An 11,542-nucleotide genomic window follows, 5' to 3' on the forward strand; every position below is an offset into this window, starting at 1 on the left:
TCCAATAGCTATATATTGAGATTTCATCCTAATGAATTTGTATTTATACAATAATTTATATTAATGTGCTCTTTCTCTTTCACTCCCCTCAATTGCTACGAGTAATTTTCTTAGTATAAAAATGCTAAGTAAATTCAAGCTGGCATAAAGGATGTAATATTAAATCATCAGTTTAAGTTCAACTCCCCAGTATTAATATGAACATTTCAAAAGGTTATAAAGGAACCACATATATCACATGTATAAAATATGAGTTTTTATTGACTAGAAACATCAGTCATCAACACTTACAACACATTGTTCAACTAACAATGTGAATAAGTTGTCATGATAATCTAGGAACAAATCATAAACAAATAAAGCTAGAGTAAACAAAATAAGGACAATTTATTGATATGTTTTATTCTTGAAAAACTTAAAACCCCAAAAACTAAGAGAATTGCTAAGAAATAAAACAAACAATATGGTTATAAGTTCACAATCATCTTGACATCTTTCAAATTCTAAATTTTAATATACATCCCATACATATCTAAAAATATCTAAATACTTGTGAATTCTATATCACAATACTGATTACAAAAACTACTAAAAAGAACACAAATTATGGATTTTTAAAGACGTAAAAAATGAAAACTATAGAGCGGCAAAGAATGAAAGACAACCCTGGTAACATCCCTTAGCTGATCTCATAGAAAAATAGAAAGCAATACTGGAACAAACATCTTTAAACTTTTCTTCATGCCTCTGTATTTTTCACTTACTCTTTTCCATATCAGTAAGTTGATCTGTGATATCTGATGAGTTGGATTCATTTTGTGTCTGAACATCATTTGTATTTTGAGAGTGCCTTAATTCTTCCTGACATTCTCTGGAAACTTCTGTTACATCTGCGCTGTTAGTAAAACTAGTTGGTAATTTAGTTTGTTCTGAAGATTGTGGCTGATTATCTGAAGAAGTTGATTGACCATACTGCCCATGAAGCTCCTCCAGCCTGTTGGATATCAAATCACTTCTTTGAGAAGTGGCGGACATTTTACTAAACAAGGATTTACATTGCTCTTCCAGGCGGTTTAGTAGTTGACCTCTTGCTTGCAGGATTTCTTCAGGAGTTCTTTTTAATCTATCTGGTTCTGTATTTGTTTCTTGTTGTTGCAGTTTTATCCTTTCATTCATATTTTCTGCTTGGAGAGTATCCAAATCTTGAGCATTCGTTTCTTTAGAAGTCTTGTCTTTTTCTGTAGAGTGAATCATTCTCCTATAATTTCTTGGAGAGCTTGTTGGAGTGGATCTTCTCCTATCATTTTCCAAAGATGATGAGGAATGTTCATCATTGTCTGAAGTATCTTCTGACGATCCGTAGCAACTGTGAAGCTCATCTAGTTTGTTTGATATTATTTCACTCCTTAATGATGTGGCTGTCATCTTGGATACTAATGATTTGCATTGTTCTTCTAATCTTTTAAATCTTTCTGCTCTAGCTGCTAAAATTTCTTCTGGTGTACGATTTGTTTTAGGACTTCCAGTTACTACTGGAATTGGTTCAGTTGAAGGTCCAGGAATAGAACATTTGTTCAAAATTTCCTTAGACTCGGATGCCAAATCAGGTGGTTTTGAATCTTTGATTTCTTCTCTATGGACTGACAAGGACTTTTTTTGATCTGAGTGACCAATTATTTCTTTATCCTTGTTGTTTTGGTTGATTACTAGTCCAGAAGTAAGTGCATAAGTATTTGTAACCATTGGTTTCTCATTAATTGTTGATTGCTCAGAGGACCCATAAGATTCATGTAGCTCATCTAGTTTGTTAGAAATCACATCACTCCTTGAAGATGTTGCTGCCATTTTTGAAAACAAAGATTTGCATTGATCCTCCAACCTTTTTAATCGTGCAGCTCTTGCTTCTAAAATTTGTTCAGGTGATCTACCTAGGATGGGACTTGGAACTTGAGACAAATTTTCACTGTTTGATGAACAAGCTATTGCTTCTGCATCTTTAGAATCTTTTAAAGGTATAACTGACTTTGAAGAAGTTGTAACTTGCTCACTAAGGTCTGTAGTCTCTTGTTCTTGAGCTTCAGGAAGATTACAAACTTGGTTTTCATTGTGTTTTTCTTTTGACTCTATATTGACAGGCCCTTCTTCAGTAGAACCATAGCAAAGATGTAGCTCATCAAGTTTATTTGAGATGATTTCACTTCTGAAGGATGTTGAAGAAACTTTAGATACAAGGGATCTGCATTGTTTTTCCAACTTCTTTAGTCTATCCTCTCTGGCTTTCAAAATCTCTTCTTGCGTGTTTGTCCCTGAATTAGAAGAAATCAAGGGAATTTGATCAATAATTTTAGTTTCCTGAGAAACTCTCTCTGTCTCTGAAAATGTAACTGTAGTTGGTGGTTGAGAATCAATAACCCACTGTTGAACATGCTCCATTCCAGTTAATTTAGTTTGGTCACTCTTGTTTTCATTTAAGCTTTCTTCATTTTTAACTGGAAATTCATAGCATTCTTCACCACTTATTAGTGGAGTAGCACTCCCAGATAAAATCTGATAGCTTCCATTGTTTACTATTGGTGTTGTAGGATCATTATCTGGGGTAGATTGAGAAGTGCTAGGGATATCAAGAAACAAATTTTGCTGTGGAGGAGAAGGTCTATTTCTGGTAGGTTGATCCACAAACAATCCATCAAGGAACTTAGAAATGTTTTTTGATGAATTAGAACCAAACAATAAAGTTTCTTCTTGTACTGGTTGATTTACAGTAGGTAAGGGTGATGAATAGATATGATTATCATTTGATAAGGAATCCTCCTCCGATATATCCATTTCAGATGATGCAAAGTCGTCATTTTCTGTAGGAATTGGGGAAGATCCACTTGACGAAGGGAGGGATAGGTTATAATCAGCACCCAACAGCTGGGTTTGATACTGAATATCCAAAACAGCAGCAAGATCTTCAGACTCGATCTGATCAAGCCCCTCTGTAAATTCACTACCAGACAGTGGTAGCAGGCTGGGAGATATTTCTGATGCCACGGTAGGAACTTCACAGAGAACAAATGGAATTGTCGATTCACCTTCACTTTGGTTTTCAAGGCAAGCAATATCTAATAAATCAATGACTGTATCATAACTATTTCCATCAGAATGCTCAATGTCTTCTTCAGACAGTTCAGCCTCACTTCCATTATTAGGTCTTATTTCAAACAAACTATTGCCATGATTTATTGTTTCTGAAGGTGGAGAGACAGCAACATCTTCCTCTTCATAACCACTTTCCGCTGAGTTACTTTCCGTTCGAGACTTCCTTGAAGCAAATTCCTTTCTGAGTTTTTTCCAATCTTCTTCAGTTTGAGTGTTCTTTTGCCGAGCTCGCTCCCATTTGTCCCTGCAATGTTCCAATTCTTCCTTCAGTTCTGTTAGCATACACCTTTTTTGTTGAAGTTCATATCGAAGAATCTTTTCATGAGTATGTAGTTGTTTGTGTTGAGCTCTAAGCTTGTTAAAAACTCCCCACGTTTTTCTTAATTCAGTTGTTACCACTGAAAGCCTCTTTTCTTGACTTCCTAAACGATACTCTAAATGATTATTCAATGTTTTCAATCTACCAACTTCTTTTACCAAGCGATTTTTCTCTAAGATTAAATCTTTCAAGGTTAAAAATGTTTGACTAACACTGATAACAGATCTTGGACCAGTTGGTGTTTGGATACATTTATAGCAACTTTCTGCCCCTCCAGCAAGTTCCACATGACTTGAACTTTGGTGATGACTCAAAAGTTCTACCATCACTCTCCAAACCTTAGATAGATTTGACGCTATTTCAGTCTGTGATTCAACATTCTTATCTAAATCTTCGGAGTTTTGTTCCTGTTTTTTCTCTTCTTCTTGTTCTTTTTCTACTTGCCCTGCTAGATCTACCAACAAAGCAGCAACTTCATTGGAATCCCCTTTTTCGGTTAAATCAGTTATGAGACCATGGTTGTCTTTCAGAAGTCGTGTCAACCGGTCTAAGTCTACTTTGGGACTTACCAGCATTTGAGAAAATAAATTGTTAATTAAAGTAATTTGTGAGCTCAAACTTTTATTTTGAACAGTACTCGAAAATAAATCATCTTTTAATTTGTCAAGGTCATCCTCATTTTTCTGGATGACGCCCTCTAACTTCTCAATCTTCAATTCCAATTCTTTCTTCATTTCTTGCCAATCTTCTGTTTCTTTCTGAAGGTCAGCTAGTTTTGTTTCTATTACCTCCCTCTTTGCCTCTTCTCGTTCCAGTGCCCGTTGATGCTCAAGCATCGTTGCTGCTGCCCTTTCCTCGTAAAGAGTTCGTAGTTTGCGAATGTTATCTATTTGTTTCTCGTATTCAACGCGCAAGTCTTCTGGTGGCGCCAACACTGTAGACAAGTTGATCTCAACAAGTTTCTTCTTCAGCTCTTTAACCTGTCATCAAACAACTTTATTATTATGGTTAACAGTTGTATCTAAATTAATGTGCTGTAGTTATATTGGTTTAGTAATAGAATTAGTAAGTAAATGTTTAAACCATTAATAAACTTGTTCTATATTTCTTTAAAACTTTTAGATTTTTTCGAATATGCTTCTTTGGTATAAGCTGTAATATAACAGTACTTTTTTGTGTAATAACAACACATCTGCAAACTACAAAGAAATGTTTTGTGACAGGTACAAATGCATTGTATTAAAAATAAGAGTAGTCAGATAACTTCAATCTAGGACCAGATTCAATAGTTTCTAGGCCTACCAGTCACTTTTTCACCTGAGCGTTGAATTTTCAGACACTAGCAATCACAGATGTGTACTATGGCATACACATATTTGACTTTATCTACCTACGTCCTACATGTTACGTTTATTGGAAATCCACATGGATACAAAGTAGCATCCTCCCCATGGCTCGTATTCCAGTTTATCTTATTTTAAAAATTCTGCTTTGCAAAAATAACTAAATCTGTCTGACATTCAAGAGTGTTATGATTGGACATAAGAAGGGATAAAAATATAAGTATAAATACAAACTATATATCACTATTACAAATTAATTTTCTTTCTTCACATAAACAATTAATTAGGTAGTTGATATGTTACGTTGAATTCAAGATTAGAGTAAACACTTGTTTAGATCAAATTATATAATGTGGCGTAATACATAGTGGTAGATAAAAGAATCTAATTAATGTAACAGACTGACATTGTAAGACACTAGTTACTATAAAACTCAGTAAAGAAATGTTGATAACAGCAAATTACGCATTTTCCATTCTAATTTATGGTAGAGAATCATTGGGGAAATAGTGCAAGTTCAAAAAATGTTTTTATTTGGCAGAAGAATCTTTTGAGAGCTGTGAATGATGTGTCTAAACAAGAATCTTACTTACCAATAATTAGAAAATTTCAAATCATGACTTTGCCTAGTTATATATTTGTTGTCTATTACTCCAAATCAAAGAAAATTTTGCCAGCTTTACATATATACAAAACATACATTTGCACTATACAAGAAAGAATTATTAGCAGTCATGTGTATTTAAGAATAAAACTTTTCAATAAGTTACCAGAAAAAGGATGGGGTGATATATTAAGAAAATTTAAAGTTATCCTAAAAGTGGCTGAAAATCCAATCTTTTTTTCCGTAAATGACTACATGGCCTGTGATTTTAGTACTTAAAGTTTTGAATCCTGTTTTAATTTAGTTTTTATATAGTTTTATTATTTAATGCATACATTTTATTGTTTTTTAAAATGTTCTTACTAGTGTTAAAATCTTGCCTCTTCTTCCATTAAAGGCTTATATTATATTGTACAAAAAAAGGTGCTATATAATTTGTTGACTTTGTCTATAGCATGATTTGTAATTTTATTGTTCTTATCGTGCTCACACATACATACATATATATCATGCAATTGCAGAAATAGAAGGAAATTTGCCTGTAAATCTTCCAAGTTTCATTTTTACTGACTTCTGTCCTGTTTTTATTCATGTTTCAAAAGAATAGGTTCAATATATATATATATATATATATATATATATATATATATATATATATATATATATAGTTTGAACTTTATAATTGTTCTCAAAATTAAATTAGTAAGGTTAGAAATGTAAGGAAAATCACCTGAAGTTCTCTAATCCGCAACATCTCCTTTCCTATCTGTGAGACATCCTTAAGAGCTTGTACTTGTCTCTCGAGACCAGCTTTCTCCTCGACTTCTTCCATTAGGCGCTCTCTCTCTTCTTCAAGCTGTTTCTTCTGCTCTGTTACCCTCTGAAGCTCCTGACTTAGATCTATAGAGGCGGAGGATCTCAGAGTGTCTCGCTCCATCTCCACCTCCAGTCGCAGTCTTCGCTCCTCCTCCACTTGACTCCGCAGATCTCTCATCTCTGCCTGTAGGGCTGCAAGAGCCTCATTACGCAGTGCTCTCTTGCGAGCTAACTCTTGTTTAAAAGCCTCTAGCTCTGCTTGCTTCACTCTACCTCTCTCTCTCCCAACCCCTGAGACTCCTCTACTTCCTCTGTGACAACAACCTGTACAAAGACAAACAGATGACCATTAATTGATGTCAGTAAAATTCTATATATAAGTACTATCCTTTTATAAACATTACTCCTTAGGAATTGTGGGTAAATATACATATTTGTTTGCTGTGAGCAATAGAAAAATTCCTAAATAACCAACAGTAAATATATATTTACTTATAATTTATCCAACAAAGACTTTGGCACTACCAGCGTAATTTCTTCCCATTCCCTGTTATAGTGTGCCCTGAAATCAATAGCTTTTTATTACATTTACTGTCATTTTGAAATTCATTGCCATAACAATTTTTAAATATCCATTGTTATAAAATAATAAAATGTGTTGACAAGTACACTTTTATGCTGAATTATTCTTTAACACCTTCTGTAACGTGAGTCATGTATAGACTATACTACAGGCGGAAAATAGTAGTGTATGCATCACACTCAATGTGTTAGTTTGATACCTATCTAGCAACAGTATATGTTAACAACATCACTGCAACACCTTTAATTTACCAACTTTAAGACAGGCGGAGAGTAGTAGTAATGTCCATGCACCGCAGACTATGTGTTAAATATTAAATTAAATAACACATAAACATGTGTTAGTATTTAATATGGGCGTGTTAATCAAAGGTGAATTTCATGTGTTTTCAATGTTAAGAAAACAAAATAAAAAAATGTCTGCATTAGCTCTCATCACCCAAACCTAAGCCTGGGATGAAAATCTGCTGAAATGGTTGCGTTGGGTTTAGCTGCCAACCTTGGTAGGTAGGAACATGTGTGATATTGTAATACTTGGAAGCAATATCAGGATAATCATAATATTGACATTTAATTATACAGTCAGAGACCTATTTATTTCTATTATAAACATGTAAAGATGAGTATCAAGAAATCTGTAGAAATAAAATTAGAAGTTCATTTAAATCATAGAATGGTCTATTTAGATATATAGTCGATAAGGATCTATAAGGTTTCTTTGACAATTTCCAACCTTGACTTTTAGCAAGAATATGAGTAACTTAGAGGCAACTATGAATCAGCCAAATGAAATTTTCTACCCACAGTCAATTGAAGGTCACTCTTCTCTGCAATCTTTGAACCGACTAAACCATTTCTTTATCACCCGTGGACTGACTCATCACTACAAGCTTTTATATCATAGAGATTGTCTCTGAAGCAGAATAGCCAAGTTTCTTGCACAATGTAATACAAATTCTGCTCAAGACTCATAGTGGAATGCAACACAAGACATGTAATAACATCAAATACAGTGTTGTGACTCACTGACAGGGTGTAGTGTACAGATTGTCTGGTGGCAGTCTCAGAAGGGTTCCCTTTATATAAATCGTCTGAGACAGTCACTCACTTAACAACTAATTACTGTAGTAAAATTACAATAGGCTTTAATATTGTTCATTCATTTCATAATTTACAAGTATTTGTTTCGTCAAGTAATTCTGTCATTTTATATACATACACACATATATATATATATATATATATATAAATGATTTCCAGTTGCCATCTTGACTTGGTATGGTTGTCACAATTTTAGTAGAGCTCATTGTAGAAAATTGTACAATGCAGGTGAACTTTTATGATAATTTCCTGAGTATCGACCAAACAATAATTTTATTTACCATCACTATTTATATTTATTTCAACTTTAGACAAATAAATTAAGTCTCTTCTTGTAAAACTTGACCAACAAATTACAAAACAATAAATGCAATCCTACTTGTTGGATTCACCCACATTGAAAACATGATTAAATAAAGCTGATACAGCTCTTTTATTACTACCTTTGATGTTTTTGAAGCAAGAATGCACTTTTAAATGTTAAAACACTACTATTTATTTTGCTGTAAAAGACTATTTTTCTAGCATTTAAAAAATAAATCAATTGTGTTAGAAACCATAACATGTTTCGGCAAGAAACATACAAAATACTCCATTATTGAAACTAATGTAAAGTTAATTTATCACTCTATTTTGATTAGATGAGTTCCTTGGTTTTAGAATTGTATTACTGCTAACCATATTCATTGACTCCAGCTGCATCAACCAGGAAATGGTTACTAAAAGAAAATAACAACCTGAAGATATAGTTACAAAGACTACATGAAGAAAATAGGCTGCTAAAACTAAAAATGCAGTCTTATGATGAAAGTTACCCAGCACAGAAGTCAAGATGGAAATGTTGGAGAACAATTAGCAAATTTTAGAAGACTACCTAAAAAATCTGCAGAAGTAGGAGCACAACTTACCTATGCTACTCATAGCAAACTAACTTAGAAATAACAATCAGGAACTGCCTGACCTTCAAAGCAGTGGATAAAATCAAGCACCTGTACAATACATGTGATGAACATACAGGTATACGCCGGTCAATCATACAGTAGCCTCTACCTAAACCTCGCTCAGCTTCATTTGCATTAAAATAAATCAAGATCACCAGAACTTATGAGACCACAAGAACAGCATACCATGTATTATTTTAGAGCCAGCTGCTATATGAAATGACTGTTTGTGGTGGTTATTCTGATGCTTCACAGTGTTACGGTTATACAGAAAAAGCTATAAGCACAATGGCAGGAATAGGATCTAGAAATATTTTAAATAGTTGAAGAAAGATTTTCAAATAGCAGATGATTTAATGATTAATTCTTTACTGCACGAACAAATGTCCTCCCAAACAAAGACCCCTACATAACCATGACACCAGACAATCAAAAGATTATACACTATCAATTCAAAGAACAGCCTCATATGAAAAAAAGAAATTGTTGTAATCTGTGTTGAAAATGTTTAACATTCTGCATAACACCTAAAAGGTGATAATCCAGACATTACTAGGAATATATTTTGGTGTTGTCTGCAAGACCAGCCTTTTTTTTTTACCCGGATGCAACCTCCACCTTCTCTCATGCTCCGCGCGAATCCATTTCGAGACAACCCTAGAGGATTCACACCTTGGAACACCGCAGAACAGTTGAGGGCCCGTCATAATTGTCGCTAAGCCCTGGTTGGCCAGGGCATCAGCTCTTTCGTTCCCAAGAATACCCTCATGACCAGGAACCCAACAAACGGTTACATTGTTGATTCTGGCAAGGGAGGAAACGGCCTGATAGCAATCCCAAACCAGTTTGGATTTGATCACGCAAGAATCCAGTGCCATCAGCGCTACCTGACTGTCCGTGAAAATATTAATCATCTTGACGAAGATTCTCATGAGCACATTCCATAATAGCTGCGACCTCCGCTTGAAAGACTGTCGGAAACGGACCCAGAGGGACCACCAGCTCCCTACATGGTCTCACTCCCAGAATTCCAGCGCCTGTGCCGCTTTTTGTTTTAGAGCCGTCTGTGAACCATTCGAGCTCCGCTTGTGGAAGAGGTTTCCTTCCCTCTGACCAATCATCCCTAGAGGGTAAAATAATCCTAAAGGGTTTGTCAAAGGAGAATTTTTGTGGCACCTGATCAGAAATCATGTGCAGAACATCCTCCTGTATCAGAGTGCTAATTCTGCAGTTCCCACTGCTGCAGCCCGACCAGAGTCCCATCTGCTGAAGACAGTAGGCACTCCTCCTGGCCATAGCCCGGATGACAATGTCCAGGGGGGCGAGGTTAAGACAACAGTCCAGAGCCGCGCCTGGCACACTAGGAAAAGCCCCAGTGATAGCAAGGCAGAAGACCAGCCTTTCTACACACTGGATGAGTTTTTTTCATAAAATGATGACTTAACTGCTCTATTTATTTAATGTAATAACTTGCTGTAACAACTGTATGAGACATGAACATTTACAAAAGATTAGTTAGTTAAAATATTATCTGCTTTTTGTACTTGTCTATTGTTTTGACAATCTACAACGCTAAGATAACTTACCAAATAATACAATGCCCAATGTCTATGAATTATTTACATTGTGTTTAAAGTAAGTTGTTACTCATATCATTGATTTTTAGTAATAAAATTACTCAAATCATCTGTCACACTCTGAAAATAGTAAAAAATAGAAGGATTTTGAGTATTTGTTTCAATGGAAACCCAGTATTATAGAAGTTACAACAAAATCTACTCACGGCTACAATGCTTACAGATTTAGTAGAAAGAAGCAGGAGTTGGTACAGTAGCTAGTGAGGCAGCTTTATAAGTTAATAATTTCTTAACATGATGGCTTGAGTAAAGTCGAATCTAGAAGAATAATAAGAGACATTAACTAACCTGTGGTGAAGTGTCACACAGTGGTCTGGTTTGTGGTTGCAGAGGTGGCCACCAGGGGTCAGGTGAGGGCTCTTGCTCCAGAGAACTCCAGTTACTACCCATTGCATCAGCTCGCTCTAATGTCACCAAAACTGTAAACAGAATCACAGGTTATACTGAACTGTAGAGAACCAGTGGCAAAATAACTACCTAGCAAAGTATAATTTTAATAAGTGTTGTACTGAAACTAATAGATGGATTGTATGAGTTTCAAAATCCACATATACTAGAAAAGATTCATGGAAAAAAGTAAAACATGATTTACAAGGAAATGGACCTTCACTGTTAGTCACCAGGTTTCTATGACTATCTCAAAAAGCAAAGCTATTAATATTTTCTTTCTGTTGATGAAAAAGGACAATTTCATATAAATTTTCAGTCAAATAACTGGTAATACTACCACTACACCAAAGAGCCCTTACTTTTTATGATTAAATTATTTCGTATTTTACCGTTTCTGTCACATATACCTTTAAATAACCGAACTAACATATGATCGGAAGACTAAATAACTGTCAAACAAGTTTTATTTACATTAATTAAATTTGTATAAATTGCAATAGTCAAATTATGTGTTTTATTAAATGTAACATTAAATAAACAATATTATATTCTACAAGACTGAAGGGAATGATATGTGTTTTATAAAAAAATATGTAATTTCATTAAGTCATAAGATTTTCTTTGATAAAAAGCATGTCACTTCCATCAAAAATAATTTATAGACA

General features: G+C 34.5%; 1 protein-coding gene across 1 annotated transcript; it reads right to left on the bottom strand.

Moving 5' to 3' along the window:
• Window positions 1-234: 234 nt before the first annotated feature.
• LOC124369537 (restin homolog) lies at window positions 235-8,830 on the bottom strand. The gene is made up of 3 exons (XM_046827561.1): window positions 8,818-8,830; window positions 6,141-6,550; window positions 235-4,443 (listed from the first exon to the last, which is right to left on the bottom strand). Exons 1-3 carry the CDS (start codon window positions 8,828-8,830, stop codon window positions 757-759), a joined length of 4,110 nt encoding a protein of 1,369 aa, XP_046683517.1. The 3' UTR covers window positions 235-756.
• Between the last annotated feature and the right edge of the window lie 2,712 nt (window positions 8,831-11,542).

This window comes from Homalodisca vitripennis, chromosome X (genome assembly GCF_021130785.1).
Source record: "Homalodisca vitripennis isolate AUS2020 chromosome X, UT_GWSS_2.1, whole genome shotgun sequence".
Classification (NCBI taxonomy): Eukaryota; Metazoa; Arthropoda; class Insecta; order Hemiptera; family Cicadellidae; genus Homalodisca; species Homalodisca vitripennis.

What these genes read in the sequence shown, in the direction of transcription:
- LOC124369537 (XM_046827561.1), bottom strand. An exon ending in TGCGGATTAGAGAACTTCAG is followed by an intron (nt 4,444 to 6,140) that starts GTGATTTTCCTT and finishes GTTTGATGACAG; the next exon opens with GTTAAAGAGCTGAAGAAGAA.